Source organism: Salmo salar, chromosome 17 (genome assembly GCF_965601325.2).
Source record: "Salmo salar chromosome 17, fSalSal1, whole genome shotgun sequence".
In the NCBI taxonomy this organism is placed as follows: Eukaryota; Metazoa; Chordata; class Actinopteri; order Salmoniformes; family Salmonidae; genus Salmo; species Salmo salar.
The window spans coordinates 1,782,599-1,806,323 of NC_138307.1; the positions used below are offsets into that span (position 1 = coordinate 1,782,599).

The window sequence follows — 23,725 nt, forward strand, 5'->3', positions numbered from 1 at the left end:
TATTTATTTTAGCCTACTTGGTAAAAAAAAAATATTTTTATTGATCTGCACTGTTGGTTAAGGGATAGTAAGTAAGAATTTCACGGTAAAGGCTACACTTGTTGTATTTGGCGCATGTGGCAAATAAAGTTTGATTTGAGCTCTGCTGCGCTGTATCAGCACAATGAACAGCGTGCTACAGCAAGGCCGTTTTGGTAATGAATATATGCCTCAAGATAGAAAGGTCAATTAACCTATTACAAATAGTTTATGTGAATGCAGCCATACACACAGCTGTCTTACCAAAATAATGCAAACTAAATGCTGAAAGTAATAGCCTAGTTATTCATGCCTGCAACAAAAAAACTGAATATCAGTTTGGCTTAGAATACAGACAACTGCGAATGCGAACAGAACAAAACAATGGTACAAAGTAGTAGGTCTATTAAACAAAATATCAGTTTGATAAAGTTAGTTAACAGTAAACTAAAGGTGAATGGAGATCCAAATAACCAAAACACAGCCTACTACGGTGAGATGCAGCCATGCACAGCTGTCTTCCCAAATAAATAGAACAATCTAGAAGAAAAAGAAACGCACACCTATTAAGGCGAGGTGCTGGCTATCGGAGTAGAAAACGTGAAAATAAGGGAGAGCCGCACACTAGGAGCTCAGATGCAAAAATGTAATATCCAACGTTTCGACAGCCAAGCTGTCTTCATCAGGGTATGATCAAACACTGCGAGATGACTCGTTTATATAGTGTCAGAAGACGCACAGGTGTCTGTAATCATGGCCAAATGTGGCCTAATATCATTGGTTAATTCTGAAATATAAAAATGGCATACAAAGAACATACAAAAGAACAAATGGATGGCATACGATCATAGATACATTTTAGACTACACAAGCTTACAAACAATTACAATGGCAAAGTCACAATAATCACAAGATTGGCTTCAGATCAAAGTCTACGTTGAGACCGAAGGGAGCAAGGGTCTTTAAATTAAAGATCCAGGCAGCCTTTCGTTTTAACAATAAATTATCAAGGTCACCCCCTCTCCTTGGGAGGGTGACATGTTCGATGCCAATATAACGCAGAGACGAAATCGAGTGGTTTGCTTCCATAAAGTGGGCCGCAACTGGGTAAGTCAAGTTTTTGCACCTAATGGTGCTACGATGCTCTGAGATACGTACTTTTAATTCACACTTTGTTTTACCCACATAATTTTTACCACAAGGAGAAGTTATAAGATAAATAACTGCCTTAGTGGAGCACGTGATAACACCTTTGATTGGGATCGATTTCCCTGTTTGTGGGTGTTTGAAGGATCTACATTTATAAGTGCCATTACATTGAGCACAGCCATTACACTTGTAATTTCCATCCAGTAGGGGCGCAAATAGACGTTGTTCAGGAATATCTTGGGGTGGTAAATCAGTGTACCAATAGGTCTCTGAGATTTCTGCCCCGCGAGAATACGACCAAGGGAAGGTCCGAAAACACATTACCGAGACTATCATTGGATTTTAGAATGTGCCAATGTTTGAGAACGATTCCCTTAATTTGTTCAGAGCGCTTTGAATAGCGGGTAGTTAGAATGCAAGAATGCGTCTTTTTGCGAGACTGACCTTGAAAAAGGTCATGTCTCGTTTTGTTTTGAATTTTCACAATGGCAATATTAATCTGATCATTTTTGTACCCCCTCTCCTTGAACTTTCTGTGCGTCTCAGCCATATTTCTGTCGAAATCTGATTGTTTTTTACAAATTCTTTTGATTCGCCAGAATTGGCTGTAGGGCAAACTATTTTTCAAGGGAAGTGGGTGACAACTATCAGCCCTCAACAAACTGTTACGATCAGTAGGTTTCCTGTTAAGATCAGTATATAGAACATTATTTTCACACAAGATCAGAAGATCAAGAAAACTGATTTGACGTGTATCAGATTGCTTAGTAAATCTCAAATGTTCAGAACAGGAGTTAAGAAAAGCATGGAATGCCTGGAGCTGTTCTGCATCACCCCTCCATAGAACAAAAATATCATCAATATACCATTTCCAAATAATGATGTTAGGCAAGAAAACATTTTTGAGAGGGTTGAAAATGGACTGTTTCTCCATGTAACCCACATACAAATTAGCATAGTTAGGAGCCATGGGTGATCCCATAGCAGTACCCTTCGTCTGAATAAAGAAATCATTTAGAAACACGAAATAGTTGTGTGTGAGTACTATTTCAGCCAATATTATAATGCAGGCACTGGAAGGTAGTTCATTAGGGTCACAAATATTTGTGTATAACGACTCAACATCAAAAGTAACTAACAAGGTATTCTCAGGGAGAGGATCAAGAGATTCAATGATAGAGATCATACTGCTGGTGTCCTTTACAAAGGAGGGGAGCTGTTCTGCGAATGGTCTAATAAAAAAGTCAACAAAAGTAGATAGAGGGGCCGTTACTGCATCAATGCCCGCTACAATAGGGCGCCCTGGAGGTTTTGTAACATTCTTGTGTAATTTCGGCAAAGTATAGAAAGCGGCAATTTTAGGGTGTTGAATAGCCAGAAAGTCATGTTCTTTTTTGGTTATCTGGCCAGAATTTAAATACCCAAACGTTGGATATTACATTTTTGCATCTGAGCTCCTAGAGTGTGCGGCTCTCCCTTATTTTCAAGTTCCCAAATAAATAGACCTATACAGGCCCGCTTCAAACATGGAAAATCATGCCCCTAGCTCATGAGTTCTACATAAACACTTTCCCAATACGTAAAGTAACATCTACAGCAACGAAAACCAATAGGAAACAAAGAAAACCATAATAGAATATATCTATGTCTATGATGAAACATCCTGATATGTGGTTCCTCCTTTTAAAGTTGCGTAATACTGCGGTACACCTTGCGTGCTGCTGCGGCATTCTGTGGCACGTCATTCAATTCTCAGCCATTCTTTCTGTTACTGCAAGTTATTGCTAGTTTGACCACCAGAGGGCATCTTTGAGAAGCATTTTATAGTATTCCGTATTGGCATTACCAGAGAATTTAAAACCATTCTTGTAATAACATAGTATATGGGATTGATTTTAAGAAATTTGGCTTAATTAATTTGATTAATGTTATGGTGTTTCCATTCAGAGAAAGAAGAAAAGCGAAACCCTAAGGTTTTCTGTTAGGATGGAATGGAAAATATGGCGCTGTACAACGTGATTGTCGGGAGTAGGCTACAGGTTTGGAGGATTCTAAATTGTTTGCCTTCAGTAGACAACTTTGTTCCAATATTTCTGTAAATCAGTGATATTTATTCCCATAGTAATTTGTTATGGATCCATAACTAAATCAACATCTGCATTTTGAAAGAGTATTTTTTTTAAATCTTTATTTTATTAACAAAATGTGTTTATTTGTTTATTAGGCTACTGTGCAGTCTACAATACATACTGTCATAAACATGGGAAGTGCCTAATTCCTTACATAAGGGAGAGCAGGCCATGTCTGTAATACAGAATGCAGGGCACGCGGGAGGCCGGTGTTATTTCATAGTTGTGATGTCTTCACTATTATTCTACAATGTAAAAATAAAGCACAACCCTGGAATGAGTAGGTGTGTCCAAACTTTTGACTGGTACTTGCTTAATTAATTAGATTAATATTATGGTGTTTCTACTCCATGAAAAATGAAAAACCCTCTGGGTTTCCGTTAGGATAGAACAGAAAATATAGCGCTGTACAACGTGACGCTCATAAATTCAGAGCATTTCGCTCTCAGAGCGCACACTGGACGTTCGGGCCGAGGAGAAGGATTGACACAAATGAGACCACTCTGACCATTTTACTCGCCCTAGCAGAGCTGGTAAGGCAGTTTTTGTGTTAACTAGAGCGTTGGTGACTGTAAATGTGCTGCTGGAAACAATTTAATTATGCGTTTTTTCCAACATTTACTGACACCGGCCATATTCAACGGGTGTTGAGCGCTTGTAAATGAATTATTCTGCACTCTGGTACACTGACGAGAGTGCTCTGAAATCCGTGTAGATAGTAGGCTGGACACATGAAATTTTTAACAACGTTCTTTTCTGATAAATAAACTAGTTAATTACATCCGCCGTGGAGCCCAGTTTCAGAATATGACCATATTTCCCAGCTGCTTGCCGTCGTTTTGAAGTAATCGCGAAAAAAAACAGGCCTTATTGCATTTTTCACCCTGTCAACTCCTATTAGTTCTATTGAGCACTGTGGCACCAACTCGCCTTCCGAACGTCCTATTCCCAGTTTATTGTTCAACGTCACAATGCCTGCTTCGCTATTGTTGACAATGAGACCTGCTCACATTGTTTTGTAGTTAAAATGTAAACAGCAAAAATAATATTGGAACTCTGCAGTCTTCCCATTGTTTCCTATGGGGGAAATATGGGCATGTCTTTCTATTTCACAAAATATCTCGCAATGTGTATATTTCGATTTTTTTCAAGTCGGACGCCATTTTAATCATGAGAATCTCTTTCTAATTATGTAAGCCTGGGCAGCTAGCTCAGTTGTCATCAAATGCTAGCCCCCAAATACTTTTTGCCCTTGGAACTCTGAGCTCCCCCCATTGTTTTCCTATGGAAAGGCATGCCGGTCTATTTCGCCAAATAGCTCACTGTGTGTATTTAGTTTTTTTCAAGTCGGGCACCATTTTAATCAGGAGAATCTCCCCTTTGTAATTATATAAGTCTGGGCAGCGAGCTCGTTTGTCATCGATCTCTAGACCAGAAAGTCAGAAGTTTTTATTTGTTCCCTACTTTTTCATTACGGAGACATATGCACAGTTGACACCATCGAGGTGCGGATGTTTACTTTCTATTAAAAAAAAACAATTTTCTTCCAGTTTCGTCCCACGAACAGATTGAATTGGTAAAATAAAAAGGGATACATTTTTTTATGGAATTCTAAGCCTCACTCCAGTCAAAACAGGCCTTGCGAATGTTCGATTCCATTCATTTGCTATGGGCTCGCGCTAGTGTTCCAGTTCTAGCCAACGTTCTTCAGCTGTTTTTCAGCCTTGGGTGATTTTTGATTCGTTCTATTGTCCAGCCTATAGATAACCAGAACGAATTTATGAAAGCACTCAAATGTCCATTGAGAAAGCACAACGACTATACCATTTAGCTAAGCTAAGAATGACGATTATAATCAAGTCAATAAACGTTGGGTAGTTAGTTAGCCTATAGTTAATATACTAGCAAGTTTGATGTATAACTACTAATGTTAGGTAGCTAGCTGACTGTGACGACCCTCCCACTCTGTCTGCCGAATTTGTTCTCTTTGCTCTTGTTTACCTTAATAGGATGTCGGTGGGCAGAGCCGGGAGGGTCGTCAGTGAAATGGGACACACCTGGGCTCAGGTGTGTCCCAGGTTAAATGCCCCTCTTCCCCATTCATTGAGGAGACTCTCCATGCAGACACAGACAGATTTTGGTTGTAGTTATTTGGTTTGTTTGCACCTTTCAACACCCCTCATTATCACATGTATACACGCGACCACTCACTTACACTACTGACTAAACACACACCATTGTTAATTGTCTTTACTTTACTTCAGTTAATAAATATGTTTTGTTATTCTTTATCTACATGTTGTCTCCCTTTTTGTTACGGGCTTCGAGCCTGTTCGTGACACTGACAAACCAGTACATACTGCTGTAATGATATGCTATGTGGTTCATAAGGACAGCGTAGCTAACAAATTGTCAGCCAACATAACGTGCAAGGTAACTTATTTGAAAAGTCATTACTTTATTACATTGTGTAGCAAGCTACCCCTTAGTCGTTAAGTCAAATCTGGTCTGTGATAGGTTGTTTTTTTCACACCTAGCTCGGCTATTAGACTATTCTTTAGTAAAGGTTTTATAGTCTATTGTTCAGCTAAGAGCCCCCCTCCCCAACTTGCAACAAATTGTTGTTCCCATCTCATTCCTTTCCCACTTCAATGCGTCATCATTCTGCTCCTGAGTGGCTCGCTTGTGGGCGTGCTGGCAGGATATGGCAGCATCTTCGGTTGTGTATCAATAATTCTGCATACAGTAGCACGTTTGTATGAAAGTGTGGTTATTCACAGGCAAATTGTTATATGCTATGGAGGTACATTTTATGTCTTTTTGTTGAGAGCAAAACCTTTTTTATTTTCAATCAAAAATAATTGTTTTGAAAGCAACTTTTTTTCGACACAAAGGAAGTCAAAGCGGACACCTACGAAGATGGCATCTCAGGTAAGCAGCACTGCGCTGTATTGGCGTATCCCAAAAAGGACATCTGCTGCTTTAAATTGAATGGTCATATCTCAGTTATTGTTTTCATATCTATAAAAAATAAGCTGTTTTCTTTACTTTCAGGGAGCGAGCTGATCAAGGGGTCAAAAATGTAGATATTGTCCGAGGAACAGGCCATGGAAGCTTTATTGCTGGCAAAAGTGCCCATAATTAATTAAACTGTTCTGTGTTCTTTTCTCCATCTCTGTCTGTCTTGTTGTACATGGAACCTGTCTCACATGCATTAATTAAAAAACCCTTAAGATATCAGCTGCTAATTTTCAGATTTACACCACATACACCACAGCCATTTTCACTGGACTATCTGTTGCTCTGTTGCTGCCAAGTCATGATTTCCCTGGTGGTGAGACACATAGCCCTCTATATTTAAATGTTTCACGTACACTCCGATAGGTGTCTGCGTCACATACAGTATCTTCTATTGACATTATCTTCTATTGTTTGTCCTCATGTGTCTGTTTTTCAGCATAAAGTACTCTGTAGCCACATAATGTGGACACCAGGTGAGATCACACACACACAAGTCTCTCTTCTTCACTTCATCCCTCTCCCCCTTCTCCCTAAATCCTCTAGGTTATATCAGCTGTTTTGGTGAACCCCTCCCGCATCTGAACTTGCTGACACTGAGGGCACAGCATGATCATAGGTGAGATGTCACTTGTTCGGGTCAACAGGAAGTATTATTAAAGAGATGCTTTACATTGAAATACAGATGGAGATGTAGTAGTCCCAGAGTTAATGATCCAAGGTCAGTTTTGCATTTCACCTCCTGATTATGATGACTGACTGTGTTGGAATAAAAAAAAACAAGGCTTAATCATGCTCTCTCTCTATCCATCTGTCACTCGTCTGCAGGTATGTTTTGATGTGAGAGAGGAAGCCAGTCCTGTCATTGCCACCTCACCCACTCTTAAGATAGCCATCGGGCCAACAGGGGGCCCAAGGCTGGTTAGGAGACACCGCAATTGTGACGAACTGAGAGAATATTAGGGTAACACCGTAATTCATGAATCATATGCTGTCTGCCACTGTTCTTACCTCTTTCACTTTCTGTCTTCTACACCTCTCTCCCCACCTCAGAGCAGGAGTGGTAAACACTGTTGAAGTGTATAATTGTAATACATACATGCAGACTTGCAGACAGTATTTAAACCACATACAATATGCACTCAAGTTTAACTGAAGTATTATCAGAAACCTGTTTCATTGTTTTCTCAGCTTCTCATTTCGTAAAAACCGGTCAAACTGATGACATTTCGCACAGGAACAATCTTTCCACTGTTTTGGAGTTATTGCATTTATTCGGTCCCTAAACGAAATACAACTTCATCAGTGTTAACTAGAATACTAATGCATTAATTCTATTGATGTAAGACATTATTCTGGTGAGCACTACTTTATTTAGTCTTCTGGAGCAACAAGTTCTGACAGAAGAGACCCTGCATGTATCTAACTACAGTTGACAAATAAATGGCCTACCAAATGTCTGAAATTATAAGCAGAAATGTATCTAAATTAGGGATAAAAGTAGCCTAAGCCAGTAGACTACAAGGTCCAGTACAGAGCATCGGCGAAATAAATTATTATGGTGGATAGAACTGCACAGCTAGCCTACATTCTGAAGTGATTTGTTTGACAATCAGATTAAAACATCACACAACACCCATGATTTCCGAAACTAAGCCTACGCAGACGTGAAAAACAACTGTAAATTGGATAAGATGTTTACATGCCACAGTATCCTGTCTAAAATCAGCATATCCCAGGCGTCTTATCTGGGTTTCTCATAACCAGGATTGAAGGTTTTTCGGGTTATTGTAAACGGGATATGATGTTTATATGACTCAAAAACAGAATACTTGAGTATCCCGAATAACAATGGGATATTGGAGTGCATGTAAACGTGGTCAGTGATATGCATGGGCATATTTTGGGGAGGTTGAGCTGCAGCTCTTCCTCAGTGTAGAATCAACTGGACATGTAATGTTACCATTCAGAATGTACCCCATACATTTCATTGACCCACGTGCAATTCACAACCCGCCACACCATAGTCCCTCTGTTTATGCATGAATGCCTCCGGCAGTGTGTGTCTGTCTCAAACATGTATATAGCGAGAACACATCTGACTTCATGTACGCTATCAGCACAGGTTTTGAAAATGTCATTTTTTTTGCACTTGTAATAAAAGGGCAACCTTCATAAAAAATATATTTTTAAACAAGCATTTTGTTTTCTTTATTCAAAACGAAAAATACCAGGATGTAATGCAGAGATGGAGATATTGAGCGACGTCGCCGTGATATTTTAACAACCATCTAATTTTGCCATTAATCTTAACTAAATATTCTATGGAATGTTAATTGTGTAGTTCCACTGTGTAACCCACAATAGATCAGGTGAAAAGAGCAACATTAACTTTGCTGTACATTATGCACATTACAAAAGGCTACATACAACCACATAACATGCTAATAATATCAGAAATAGCTCATTATAAAACACAGCAACAGCAACACAATTGTGACCTTATTTGGGGATGAACATCTGTTGAAACAACACAGGAAACCATTTCAGGTTGTTTATTAGTAAAGCCGTCATTCACGTTTTCTGGTAAATCTTTTACAGCTTGCTGTAATTATATAATTTTTTATGACTATTCATATATGACTCAACACTATACACGCCAGCTACTACAGCAACTGAGATGACTGCAACACTTAACAAAAATGACTAAAAAAGAGCTGCAGTTAGTTTTGGAATGGGTAGCAAGGAATAAGTTAGTAATAAATATTTCCAAAACTAAAACTATTGTATTTGGGACACATCATTCACTAAACCCTAAACCTCAGCTACGTCTCGTAATGAATAATGTGGAAATTGAGCAAGTTGAGGTGACTAAACTGCTTGGAATAACCCTGGTTGGTAAACTGTCATGGTCAAAACATATTGATATAACAGTAGCTAAGATGGGGAGAAGTCTATCCATAATAATGCGCTTCTCTGCCTTAACAACACTATCAACCAGGCAGGTCCTACAGGCCCCTGGTATTGTTGCACCTAGACTACTGTTCAGTAGTGTGGTCAGGTGATATGATATGTGGTGGTGTAGGGATGTTATGTGATGTAGTGTTTTATCTTTAGCTCATTCATTACAAACAGTTCACAGTTTTATCTTATGTTTTATATGTAATGTGGGTGCTTTGGTGTGTTTGGACCCCAGGAAGAGTAGCTGCTGCCTTGGCAGCAGCTAATGGGGATCCCTAATAAATACAAATTATACACTGAGCATTAAAATCATTAAGAACACCTGCTCTTTCCATGACAGACTGACCAGGTGAATCTAGGTGAAAGCTATGATTCCTTATTGATGTTAAATCCACTTCAATCAGTGGAGATGAAGGGGAGGAGACAGGTTAAAGAAGGATTTTTGACACAACTGTGGGAAGCATAAAGCATTGAAGTCAATATGGGCCAGCATCCCTGTGGAACGCTTTAGACACCTTGAAGAGCATGCCCTAATTGAGGCTGTTCTGAGTGCAAATATTGAGTGCAACTCAATATTAGGAAGGTGTTCCTAATGTTTGGTAAAACTCTGTGTCTGGGACAAGCTTCGCTTTATGGGTTGGCTCAGCTAAGTTCCTCCCCCGTCAGCCATGTTTGTGACATTAGTGAAGTGATGTGGTGACTAGTGTCGTTGTGAGCTCGTGAGATAACAGCGGCGAAGACTTGGCTTCAGAAGCTGGACAGAATCCAGTATATAGCTTTAAGGATATGTTCTAGTGCATTTAAATAAACATCTGTATGTGCCTTACTAGTGGAGGCAGGTGAGATGCCTTCGGATATACAGAGTAAAACATTGTCATTAGCTTATTGGGTTAGGTTGAAAAGCTGTGAGGTTGAGCCTCCCACTGCTACACTTCTAGATGACTGTTGGGAATATACTAGTAGACAGGCAGTGGTTTTGGTTGGACAGTTGGAAGCTTGCTGATGAGAGTGGTTTGAGGGAGTTGGAGGTTGGCCCTTCTGTGGTGATAGGGGATGTTCCTCCATGGTTACTCCCAGATCCTGGTGTTGATCTAACCTTGTTAGAGAAAAAGGGACAATTGGTCACAAGTCAGTGATAGAGGGAAACTGGTTAACAATTACATTGTCAGAAGTTTTTCACAGATGGATCCAAGGACCCAGAATGTGGGCACGAAGGAGCAGGCGTTTATGTTTCTGAATTTGATGTGCAGATATGTAGAAGACTAACAGATGAACTGTCAGTATACTCAGTTGAACTGTTGGCGATAATAGTTGCCTTCCAGTGGGTGGAGGAAGTGCAACCTGTTAGAATTATAGTATGCTCAGATTTGCTGTATGTATTGAATAGTTTATCATCTGGTAAATCGAATAGGAGTGACCTACTATTGGAGGTATTCATGTTATTATGGAGAATTGAGAGAATTGGTGTAGTAGTGAGATTCTGCTGGGACTCAGCACATTTGCGTGTGGAAGGGAATGAAATTGTAGACCAGTTAGCCAAAAGAGCTTTAAAACGAGATATAATTGATATTAATGTTCCACTGGGTAGAGGTGAGGCCAAACATAAGATGTGTGGCAGAAGAGATGGGACTCTGAGCACAAGTATTTACAGTGCATTCGGAAAATATTCAGACCCCTTCCCTTTTTCCACATTTTGTTACGTTATTGCCTTATTATAAAATGTATTAAATAAAAAAAATTCCTCATCAATTGACACAATACCCCAGGTTTTTAGAAATGTTTGCTAATTTGTTCAAAATAAAAACCAGATACCCTCTAGTGGTGTGGGGGCTGTGCTTTGGCAAAGTGGGTGGGTTTATATCCTGCCTGTTTCGCCCTGTCCGGGTGTATCATTGGATGAGGCCACGGTGTCTCCTGACCCCTCCTGTTTCAGCCTCCTGTATTTATGCTGCAGTAGTTTATGTGTCGGAGGGCTAGGGTCAGTCTGTTATATCTGGAGTATTTCTCCTGTCTTATCCAGTGTCCTGTGTGAATTTAAGTATGCTCTCTCTAATTATTTCTTTCTCTCTCAGAGGACCTGAGCCCTAGACCATGCCTCATGACTACCTGGCCTGATGACTCCTTGCTATCCCCAGTCCACCTGGCTGTGCTGCTGCTCCAGTTTCAACTGTTCTGCCTGCGGCTATGGAACACTGACCTGTTCACCGGATGTGCTACCTGTCCCAGACCTGCTGTTTTCAATTCTCTAGAGACAGCAGGAGCGGTAGAGATACTCTCAATGATCTGCTATGAAAAGCCAACTGACATTTACTCCTGAGGTGCTGACCTGTTGCACCATCGACAACTACTGTGATTATTATTATTTGACCATGCTGGTCATTTATGAACATTTGAACATCTTGGCCATGTTCTGTTATAATCTCCACCTGGCACAGCCAGAAGAGGACTGGCCACCCCTCATAGTCTGGTTCCTCTCTAGGTTTCTTCCTAGGTTTTGGCCTTTCTAGGGAGTTTTTTTCCTAGCCGCCGTGCTTCTACACCTGCATTGCTTGCTGTTTGGGGTTTTAGGCTGGGTTTCTGTACAGCACTTTGAGATATCAGCTGATGTAAGAAGGGCTATATAAATACATTTGATTATTTACATAAGTATTCAGACATTTTGCTATGAGACTCGAAATTGAGCTCAGGTGCATACTGTTTCTATTGATCATCCTTGAGCTGTTTCTACATCTTGATTTGAGTCCACCTATGGTCAATTCAATTGATTGGGCATGGGCTCCTGAGTGGCACAGCGGTCTAAGTCACTGCATTTCAGTGCTAGAGGCATCACAACAGACACCCTGGTTTGAATCCAGGCTGTATCACAACCGGCGGTGATTGGGAGTCCCATAGGGCGGCGCACAATTGGCCCAGTGTCATCCGGGTTTGGACTGTGTAGGCCGTCATTGTAAATAAGAATTTGACCTTAATTGACTTGCCTAGTTAAATAAAGGTTAAATATTATTTATTTATTTATTTAATTTTTTTTTTGGAAAGGCACACAGACCTGCCTATATAAGGTCCCACTGTTGACAGTGCATGTCAGAGCATAAACCAAGCCATAAGATCGAAGGAATTGTCCGTAGAGCTCCGAGACAGGATTGTGTTGAGGCACAGATCTGGGGAAGTGTATTAAAGAAATTCTGCAGCATTAAAGATTCCCAAGAATACAGTAGCCACCGTAATTCTTAAATGGAAGAAGTTTGGAACCACCAAGACTCTTCCTAGAGCTGGTTGCCCGGCCAAACAGTAATCGGGGGAGAAGGGCCTTGGTCAGAGAGATGACCAAGAACCCGATGGTCACTCTGACAGAGCTCCAGAGTTCCTCTGTAGAGATGGGAGAACCTTCCAGAAGGACAATCAATCTCTGCAGCACTCCACCAATCAGGTGTTAATGGTTGAGTGGCCAGACGGAAGCCACTCCTAAGTGAAAGGCACATGAAAGCCCACTTGGAGTTTGCCAAAAGGCACCTAAAGAAACAAGATTCTCTGGTCTGATGAAACCAAGATGGAACTCTTTGGCCTGAATGCCAAGTGTCACATCTGGAGGAAACCAGGCACCATCCCTACGGTGATGCATGGTGGTGGCAGCATCATGCTGTGGCAATGTTTTTCAGTGGCAGGGACTGGGAGACTAGTCTGGATCGAGGGAAAGATGAACAGAGCAAAGTACAGAGAGATCCAATATGAAAACCTGCTCCAGAGAGCTCAGGACCTCAAACTGGGGCGAAGGTTCAACTTCCAACAAGACAATGACCCTAAGCACACAGCCAAGACAACGCAGGAGTGGCTTCGAGACAAGTCTGCTTCAACAAAGTACTGAGTAAAGGGTCTGAATACTTATGTAAATGGAAGGAAGAGTTGGTGTTTGCTTGATTGCGCTTAAGAAATTGTACATTGAACTTGTCTGTGGTTGGCAAGCATGTGAATGATTTGTGTCTGGAGTGTATGGTCGATGAAACGGTGGAGCATGTGTTGTTATATTGTTGTAAGTATGTTGAAGAGAGGGTTGGATTGAAGTGTAGGGTCATTCAGGTTGGACGGGTTGGGAAAGGATTTTGTGGATGGGGGAAGGGTCTATTAGAAGTTAGTAGTGCTCTTTTTTATTTTCTCAGAAGGACTGAGTTAGGTAGGAGGATTTAGAAACGTTATAAACCGTGAATGACCACACACTCCAGCACAGTAGGTGGCGGCATGCACCTTTAACGTTGGTTTGCGGACCACCATTATATCATAGAAGAGCTCGCGAGATCTGGATGTATTGTACGAGGCTAGTTGTGAACGGAATGCAACTTTGTAACGCCGAGTATAGCAGCTTTCAAGATTCGGTTTATGCACGTGCGCTTTACAATCAAATATTGAAGCATGTCGAGGTAGCGATCAGGCACAACGGACGACTTAACAACACATTTGGAAGTGGCAGTTGAGTTGCCTGCTAATCTACATTACTTAGCTATATTGAGAACTGTCAAGCTAGCTAGCTACTTGTCTGTCACGCTTGACACAAGAGACTGGACGAGTGGCTCCGTCGACAGGTACATCCTATTCTTTTGCACTCAGTTGTAACCATGTGGCCCTGCATAACAGTATTTAGGCCGCTTCTATTGAAATTAAGAAGCAGGTATGCTTTCTCAAAGGACACTCAGCTAACGTTAGTGTCACCAAGCAAACTGATCTTCAGACCCAGTGCATCATGTACAGGGGTGGGGAAGAAATGGACTCGACCAACAGGATACGACACGGGGTTGAAGACCTACAACAGCCTCACCAAACAGAAAGAACCACTGGTATTGGCGCAGGAAGGAATTGCTACTTGGTATGGAAAACATGGGATTTCATATAGCTACTGCTGCTGACTGGGTATTGACGGAAGTAACTATTTGTACTGTTACTGCAGGTATAGCTGTGGACCCACTGTCTATGACCATGCTCACCTGGGGCATGCATGGTAACCCACTCTCAAAGTATATTTTCAATGATACAAAATTAAATGTCATAAGTTGATTTTTGCTATACTGAAACGGCTGAACTTTAATCTCTCAAAGTTCCTATGTCAGATTTGACATCATCCAGAGGATTCTATCCAGGGTCTTTGGCATCAATGTCATTCATGTCATGGTCATCACTGACATCGATGATAAAATCATCAGAAGAGCTTTGGAGGTAGGCTTATTATACCTCCAATGCAGCCCCTATAATTGAGATGCTGATGATATTGATGTATTTTTCATACTTTGATTATATTTTTGATGACATTGCAGAAAAGCATATCTCCAACAATCCTCGCCAGAATGTACGAGGAGGAATTTAAAAATGACATGTTAGCCCTGAAGGTGTGTGAGTATGTAATGTTGCTGGGTGGAAGAAATTTGAGCTTTTGTTAGCTGTGTATTATATAGTACTTACCCTGCATACATTAATTACTGCACATATATTTGATATGTTGGCAAAGATATGCATGTTCATTTATATTTTTCAAGGTTCTTCCTCCTGCTGTGTACTTGAGGGTCACTGAGAATATACCTCAAATTGTGGCTTTCATTGAGGGCATCATCAGAAATGAACACGCCTATGCCACAAAACAAGGTATGTCTATATGTAAAAGTAATTTTTGATACATTCTCGTTGTTACTTTCTCAAGCCAAGATCAGTTTGCAAATAGTTGCAGGATCTGAGTTCCGGGTGTTCATTCTGCTGCAGGGGACGTGTATTTCGATATCGGGTCCATCGGGGACCGTTACGGCAAGCTTATGGGTGCTGGAGATGCAGCTGGTGAGCCTGGTACGTGTTTACATCACTTCATTGTGACATGTTTTTGTCATACTTTTTAAAAATGTATTTCACCTTTTATTTAACCAGGTAGGCCAGTTGAGAACAAGCTCTCATTTACAACTGCGACCTGGCCAAGATAAAGCAAAGCAGTTCGACAAAAAACAACAACACAGAGTTACACATGGGATAAACAAAAGTACAGTCAATAACAATAGAAAAATCTATATACAGTGTGTGCAAATGGAGTAAGGAGGTAAGGCAATAAATAGGCCAATAGTAGCGAAGAAATTACAATTTAGCAAATTAACACTGGAGTGATAGATGTGCAGATGATGATATGCAAGTAGAAATACTGGTGTGCAAAAAAAGTAAATAAAAACAATATGGGGATGAGATGGGTAGTTGGATGGGCTATTTACAGATGGACTATGTACAGCTGCAGTGATCGGTAAGCTGCTCAGGTAGCTGATGCTTAAAGTTAGTGAGGGAGATATTTCTCCAACTTCAGCGATTAAAAAAAAAATATATATATATATATTTTTTTTTTTTGCTATTCGTTCCAGTCATTGGCAGCAGAGAACTGGAAGGAAAGGCAGCCAAAGAGGTGTTGGCTTTGGGGATGACCAGTGATATATACCTGCTGGAGCGCGTGCTACGGGTGGGTGTTGTTATGGTGACCAGTGAGCTGAGATAAGGCGGTGCTTTACCTAGCAAAGACTTGTAGATGACCTGGAGCCAGTGGGTCTGGCGACGAATATGTTGCGAGAGCTAGCCGACGAGAGCATACAGGTCGCAGTGGTGGGTGGTATATGGGGCTTTGGTTACAAAACGGATGGCACTGTGATAACTGCATCCAGTTTGCTAAGTAGAGTGTTGGATGCTATTTTGTAAATTACATCGCCGAAGTCGAGGATCGGTAGGATAGTCCGTTTTACGAGGGTATGTTTGGCAGCGTCAGTGAAGGAGGCTTTGTTGCAAAATAGGAAGCCGATTCTAGATTTAATTTTGGATTAGAGATGCTTAATATGAGTCTGGAAGGAGAGTTTAGAGTCTAGCCAGACACCTAGGTATTTGTAGTGGTCCACATATTCTAAATCAGAACCGTCCAGAGTAGTGATGCTATTCGGGCGGGCAGTGATCGGTTGAAGAGCATGCATGTAGTTTTACTAACGTTTAAGAGCAGTTGGAGGCCACGGAAGGAGTGTTGTATGGCATTGAAGCTCGGAGGTTTGTAAACACAGTGTCCAAAGAAGGGCCAGATATTCACAGAATGGTGTCGTCTGCGTAGAGGTGGATCAAGGAATCACCCGCAGCAAGAGCGACATCATTGATATATACAGAAAAAAGGGTCGGCCCGAGAATTGAACTACGTGGTACCCCCATAGAGACCGCCAGAGGTCCGGACAACAGGTCCTCCGATTTGACACACTGAACTCTATCTGAGAAGTAGTTGGTGAACTAGGCGAGGCAGTCATTTGAGAAACCAAGGCTGTTGAGTCTGCCGATAAGAATACAGTGATTGACAGCCTTGGCCATGTCGATAAAGATGGCTGCACAGTACGGTCTTTTATCGATGGCGGTTATGATATCATTTAGTACCTTGAGCGTGGCTGAGGTGCACCTGTGACCAGCTCGGAAACCGGATTGCACAGCGGGAAAGGTACGGTGGGATTCGAAATGGTCAATGATCTGTTTGTTCACTTGGCTTTTCGAAGACTTTGGAAAGGCAGGGCAGGATGGATATAGGTCTGTAACAGTTTGGGTCTAGAGTGTCACCCCCTTTGAAGAGGGGGATGACCGCGGCAGCTTTCCAATCTTTAGGAATCTTGGACAATACGTAAGAGAGGTTGAACAGACCAGTAATAGGGGTTGCAACAATGGTGGCGGATAATTTTAGAAAGAGAGGGTCCAGATTGTCTAGCCCAGCTGATATGTACGGGTCCAGGTTTTGCAGCACTTTCAGAACATCTGCTATCTGGATTTGGGTGAAGGAAAAGCTGGGGAGGCTTGGGCAAGTAGCTGCGGGGGGTGCAGAGCTGTTGGCTGGGGTTGGGGTAGCCAGCAGGAAAGCATGGCCAGCCGTAGAGATGCTTATTGAAATTCTCGATTATCATGGATTTATCGGTGGTGACAGTGTTTCCTAGCCTCAGTGCAGTGGGCAGCTGGGAGGAGGTGCTCTTATTCTCCATGGACTTTCCAATGTCCCAGAACTTTTTGGAGTTAGAGCTGCAGGATGCAAATTTCTGTTTGAAAAGGCTAGCCTTTGCATTCCTAACTGACTGTGTGTATTGGTTCCTGACTTCCCTGAAAAGTTGTATATCGCAGGGACTATTCGATGCTAGTGCAGTACACCACTGGATGTTTTTGTGCTGGTCGAGGGCAGTCAGGTCTGGAGTGAACCAAGGGCTATATCTGTTCTTAGTTCTACATTTTTTGAAAGGGGCATGCTTATCTTAAATAATGGTGAGGAAATTACTTTTAAAGAACAACCAGGCATTCTCTACTGACGGGATGAGGTCAATATCCTTCCAGGATACCCGGGCCAGGTCGATTAGAAAGGCCTGTTCGCAGAAGTGTTTTAGGGAGCATTTGACAGTGATGAGGGGTGGTCGTTTGACCGCGGATGCAGGCAATGAGGCAGTGATCGAAAACAGCTGAGGTGTATTTGGAGGGCAAGTTGGTCAGGAAAATATCTATAAGGGTGCCCATGTTTATGTATTTAAGGTTGTACCTGGTGGGTTCCTTGATAATTTGTGTGAGATTGAGGGCATCTAGCTTAGATTGTACTTCCTTTGTGTTTGGAAGACTACAGTATGCTATTTCAAAACCATAGGCAACCTTAAGCTTTAACACATTGTTTCCTAGGGGACACAGAGAAACGGGACAGCAGAGATTTTGCCCTGTGGAAGGCTTCCAAGCCGCAGGAGCCCTCCTGGGAGTCTCCCTGGGGCAAGGGAAGACCCGGCTGGCACATCGAATGCTCCACCATTGCCAGGTGCCAACCTCATTTTACTAACCCTTGGTTATTGAAGAATAACCCTATATTCATCATTCAGGACTAACATAGCACAAACAGATCTGGTACTGTCTTGCCAATGAAAATGACCACTGGAGTTGGCAAGACTGCACAAACAGATCTGGAACCAGGCTATTTTAGGTCATCATCATGTCTTTGCTTTTGTTTTCAACTCATTCTCTGTCACAGCAAGAAATATTTGCCTACCTACCATGGCTTGTGTTCATCTGATAAAATATGCATTTTATTATCACCATGTAATTTATATGTTGGGAGTTCACTGTATGGAGTTAAATAATCCCCCTGGTGTCTGTCACTTGGGGCCAAAAGTATATGGGAATGCAAATAGATCAGTTTCTGAAAGTTTACTTTCACCTCTCTGGTCTCCAGTTCTGTGTTTGGAAGTCAGCTGGACATTCACTCTGGGGGCGTCGATCTGGCCTTCCCTCACCATGAGAATGAGATCGCCCAGTGTGAGGCCTACCACCAGTGTGGCCAGTGGGGGAACTACTTCCTGCACTCAGGTAGGACTCCACAGTCCTGTGACACGTAGGTCGTATTCAGTAGGGCACACCGTAGCAAAACGGAAATTATTTTTTTCTTATTGTACATGTCCAAGGGAGTCTCTTTATGTATCAGTCGGTTTTATTTAGATTGAAAGATAATAAATGTGACTGATGTCCACTTACGTGGATTATGCTTTACTTAAGTCCTCCATGGGTAATGATGGAGAATGGCAAAAGGAGATGATTCATATCTGCATTTCTACTTTTACTTTATTTTCTTATGCAGGACATTTACATCTTAAAGGAAGTGCTGAGAAAATGTCAAAGTCCTTGAATAATTATATAACGATAAAGGTAAAGTGTTGATCTACAGTACATTACTACTTTTAAATAAATAAACATCATTAAATGGTTTCAGGCTTGCACTTTAGAAAATGTCATTTGTTTTATAACAAGTCTAAATTCTTCCTAATTGAGGTAATATGTACTTCATGTGTATTCATCTCTCTCACTTGCAGGATTTCCTAGAATCTTACTCCACCAATGAATTCCGAATGTTCTGCCTTCTGACCAAATACAGATCAGGTGTGAACCCTTTTTGGTTGTTTTTATGATGGTAAACTGGTTTTCATTTTACTCAAGTGATGTTGAGCTCTGGGGTCATCTTTTTTGTTGTTCACAGCAATCGACTACAGTGACGCCAGCTTGAACGAAGCTCGGAGCTCCCTGGCAACCATTACTGCCTTCACCCATGATGCCCAGGCCTACATGAGGGGCCAGCTGCAGTGCCAGGCTGTGCAGGAGGGGGCATTATGGGAAAGGTAGGGCCTACATCTCCTTTCTGCTATTATACTTTATATGCAGTGGAGTACAGCATTGAATACACACACACAAATTCATTCTAGTGCAGGAACATCGTATCAGGAGAGTCACATGCATTCTCAGTTCATTGAGACATTACTGCCATTTTCGTTTCTGATGACGGCTTTGTCAGGATGATACATTCACGGGCATATTTTACACAAGGTGGGTCACTTATTTATGTTTAATTGTCGTAGGTCAGGTTGAACAGTTAATTTTTCCTACCATATCCCATGTCCTTCAGAAGGTAAGCAGATTAACCTTGACCAATTCCTTGGCGTCTGTGTTTTCAAGGTTAGCTGAAACCAAAGCAAACGTTGTCAGAGCACTGGCAGATGACTTTGATACGCCAAGGGTTGTTAATGCCATCATGAGCCTTGTTTACCATGGGAACCGCCATCTTCAGCCCATCGCTAAGGTAACCTGTCAAGATGAGAACCATGACAAATGTAGCGTACCACTCTGAGGAACAGTTTCAGGCAAAGAAAGTCAACGTCTCAGCATGTCGACACACAACTAACCTGAATAATATGTAACATAATCACAAGTCATACCTTCACACATTGCATTGAATTTTTACAAAGATGACACAATTTCTCATGTAGATTTTCCTGTGTTTCATAAGGGGATTGCTTGTACTGTATGGTGAATGGTTCACTGTTACTTGTTGTGCCTTGTCTGAGTAGCCTGACAGATCACCAAGGTGCCCAGCTGTGTTTGGGGCCTTCCTCACCTACATCAGGGAAGTCTTTGAGGTCCTGGGGGTTGACCTGCTGGACAGAAAGGTCAGAGATTAAAGTTCATAGTAACACAAAGCTCACTGACATTATGACAGCACAATAGGAGTGTATCTCCTCAAATACTCAGCGCACCACTAAGGTCGGGGTTCAATCCGATCGGGCTTTGCACCTTTTAAAGCAATGTTCACGGAGACCGTATTCACAGTAAATGCAGCATATGTCGGCTCAATCGGAAATAGACTTTAAATATCAATAAGCACTATTATACGGATCTACCACTGATTGGATTGAATCCTGGCCTTATTCCAGTGCAACATATGATTGTGTGACTGCACCATTTTAATGGTAAATGTCCATAAACCATTGCCACCATCTCTTTGATATAAATGCCAGCAGTATTGGTAGTATGTTGTCTTTTTGATGCAAGTTACTTTTTTCTGTGGTTAAAATGGCACCTATTATGGGCCTAAAATCAGGTTAATTATAACCATTTTACATTACAATTGACAGTTTAGTAATTTAGCAGACACTTTTATCCAGGGCATACATTTTTGTACTGGTCCGCCATGGGAATTGAATCCACAAACCTGAGCCACACAGGACCATAAGGGACCATAACCCTAACTGCTTTACTTGTTCCATATCTCACCTATCTTCATCTTCAGGAGGCTCATTCTGTTGATTCTTCGGGGACCCTAGAGAACGTGGTGGAGCAGTTGGCTCGTTTCCGTAGCGATGTGCGGGCCTTCGCTTTGTCCGTGGAAGACATGCCTGGAGAGCCCGCCCATGCCAGTCCAAGACCACACTCAGAAAAGATACCCCTCCTCAAGGCCTGCGACACTCTGCGGAAAGACCTTGCATCTATAGGAGTGCACATAAGGGTTAGTGTGTGTGTAGGTCAGTGGAGGCTCCTCAAAGGAGGAAGGGGAAGATGATCCTACTCAGTGAGTTTCATTAAAAATAGTGAAACCTTAAAGTTATCCTTTTTAGATAAATCTATACTAAATATATTCACACCAAATAACTGATTAAAACAGTGTTTTGAAATTAAGGTCTACAGTAGCCTCAACAGCACTCTCTCAGGTAGAACCATGGTGTAGCCAGAGAACAGCTAGTTTCCGTCCTCTGGGTTTATTGACTTCAATACAAAACCTAGGAGGCTCATAGACTTACACAATAATTATAGCAACTTCGAGGACGTGCTCCAACATATCAGAGCTCTTGCAACATGAACTGACATGTTATCCTACCAATCAAAAGTGTGGACATTTACAAGCTAAAATGAACGAGAGAAACTGCAAATTACTTGTGCAATTTTTTTTTGGCATTTTGGTAATAGACGCCCATTGGACTTTTTGCAGTTTTAGCGCCCCCTTGTATGCTAAGCCGGTAATAGCATAAATCACGGAATGGCAGAATAACAGTAAAAATCTGGATAACGCCCAAGCTCATTGTAGCAGGTTTACTAACGCGTTACTTCTAGTAGCTATGTTGACTGTGACATTAGCTAATATGGTGATAATTGTAGGCTGTGTGTAGCGGTTAGCGGGTACGTTATGAAAGTTTGTCTTGGAGAGGTTTTTTCACTGGGTCACAGACAGCTGTTGTGCATCAAGGTCCACAAGTGAAGAGAAAAGGTGAGATGCGAGAAGAAATTGTACATCGAGCAAGGTGATAATGCTGTTTGTATGTGGCTGCTATGAAAGTGAACTGTTTGTGCGGGTGATCAGGGGTGTATTCCTTCTGCCAATTCTGTTGCAAAACGTTTCTTAAACGTAAGTAAACGGGATGGACTGACCTGCAATAGAAACTCTTGATTTGGTTGTAAAACTAAACAAATGTTTGGACTAATGATTACACCCTAGATCCGCTAGATGCAGGCAAGAGTGTGCAAGGCGGTATTGAATGTGTCACTGCCACCTTTCTCTCAACCTCCTGTGCACCTATGTTAATACGTTATAAACTTAGGTTAGGTTGTAGCAACCTCATGATGGGTATAGGGCAAATTCAAGTATCATGTAGTAGCCTAAACCTATCGATGTTACATTGAGCTGGGTGAATGGAATATGAATGACATGAGTAAAGAAAGTTTTGGAAGCACTGGATTATTTCTCATTTAGTATTTAATTGTCAGATTTAATTTAGGCAAGTAATATTTGAATGAAGAAAAAAATCACATTTAACACTTGACATATTTTTCCTCAAAAGTAAAACCATAGGGTAAAACTAATCCAAGAAGTTGAACACTTAGAAACTTTATGCCATCTAGTGTCTAAAAATACATCCTGCATAGCTATGTACTGATATTGCAAAATAAACCATACTGTTCTTTTTTGCTTGAAAGACTTGAGTGTTTGTAGTATGAGGAAGTTTAAACTGGGTGACATTCCTTCATTATGACTCAAGTTGTTCTTTTTTTTCTGGATTCAGGACAGAGGCCCCAACTCCACGTGGGAGATTTTGCAGAGGAGGCCAGCTGGCCAGGACAAGAAATAATAGAACAGAATTGCGAACAGAATGTGCTTAGATTGAGTTTTGTATGTCCTGGTTTGAGGACTACCACAAAGACTGGGAGACATGGGGTTGGAGCTGCTATGATGTTGACGGTTTACTCAAGACTTTGGAAGGATTGGTATAATGGAATTTGTCATAGGGCAGGTTGGACTATTATCACTGGCATTGGATATGATACTATCACATAGTTATAAATGGGATTGTCATAAAATTATACTTAGGTCTGCAGAAAAGTGTTGATAGGATTGTATATAAAATATTGTTAATGTAAAATATTTTTCACCTTAAGCTACTTTATTCAAAGTAAAATGTATTTCAGGGGAATGACTATCAAATATGTAAATCTTTTGAAATCAGAATTGTCAAATTATTCCTGTGCAAAATGCCATTTAAATTATTACACACTAAAACAAAATATAAATGCAACATGTAAAGTCTTGGTCCCATGTTTCCTGAGCTGAAATAGAAAATCAAAGACATTTTCCATATGCCCAAGAAGCTTATTTTCTCAAATGTTGTGCACAAATTTATTTACATCCCTCTTAGTGAGCATTTCACCTTTGCCAAGATAATGCATCCACCAGACAGGTGTGACATATCAAGAAGTTGATTAAACAGCAGGGTCATTACACAGGTGCACCTTGTGCTGGGGACAAAAGGCCACTTTAAAAGGTGCAGTTTTGTAACCCAAAACAATGCCACAGATGTCTCAAGTTTTGAGGGAGTGTGTTATTGGCATGCTGACTCCAGGAATATCCACTAGAGCTGTTGCCAGATAATTTAATGTTCAATTCTCTACCATAAGCTGCCTCCAACGTTGTCCAGTGGATTTTGCCTGCTATTTTTGTTCAGTGTTTGTCTTTCTGTTGTTACATTATGCTAATTGCTACTGATTTCATCAACACACACATTAGAGGGGGTGGAAATATAGAAGTAAAAAGATCCCAACCTTTGTGATTAAATCTTAATTTCTAGGTTTATTAATTGTTATCAAATAAAGGT

At 41.2% G+C, this 23,725-nt stretch overlaps 1 protein-coding gene across 5 annotated transcripts; it reads left to right on the forward strand.

Moving 5' to 3' along the window:
* Positions 1 to 756: 756 nt before the first annotated feature.
* Positions 757 to 23,149, forward strand: cars2 (cysteinyl-tRNA synthetase 2, mitochondrial). 5 transcript variants are annotated; one of them, XM_082963365.1, is made up of 18 exons: positions 757 to 6,227; positions 6,861 to 6,933; positions 7,143 to 7,278; positions 11,348 to 14,130; positions 14,212 to 14,262; positions 14,360 to 14,477; positions 14,576 to 14,647; positions 14,795 to 14,900; positions 15,015 to 15,095; positions 17,952 to 18,081; positions 18,493 to 18,626; positions 18,895 to 18,962; positions 19,127 to 19,193; positions 19,291 to 19,429; positions 19,764 to 19,887; positions 20,156 to 20,254; positions 20,875 to 21,090; positions 22,640 to 23,149. In XM_082963365.1, the coding sequence occupies exons 4-18, from the start codon at positions 13,883 to 13,885 to the stop codon at positions 22,703 to 22,705; spliced, it is 1,719 nt and encodes a 572-aa protein (XP_082819491.1). In that variant the 5' UTR covers positions 757 to 6,227; positions 6,861 to 6,933; positions 7,143 to 7,278; positions 11,348 to 13,882; the 3' UTR covers positions 22,706 to 23,149. The 5 variants fall into 5 exon arrangements, with proteins under 5 accessions (XP_082819491.1, XP_082819488.1, XP_082819490.1 ...); XM_082963362.1 differs by having other exon boundaries at positions 757 to 6,933; XM_082963364.1 differs by having other exon boundaries at positions 6,861 to 7,278.
* Positions 23,150 to 23,725: the final 576 nt, after the last annotated feature.

What these genes read in the sequence shown, in the direction of transcription:
- cars2 (XM_014151347.3), top strand. Translation starts at nt 13,883, where the DNA reads ATGTGGCCCTGCATAACAGTATTTAGGCCGCTTCTATTGAAATTAAGA. An exon ending in ATGACATGTTAGCCCTGAAG is followed by an intron (nt 14,648 to 14,794) that starts GTGTGTGAGTAT and finishes ATATTTTTCAAG; the next exon opens with GTTCTTCCTCCTGCTGTGTA. An exon ending in GAATGCTCCACCATTGCCAG is followed by an intron (nt 18,082 to 18,492) that starts GTGCCAACCTCA and finishes TCTGGTCTCCAG; the next exon opens with TTCTGTGTTTGGAAGTCAGC.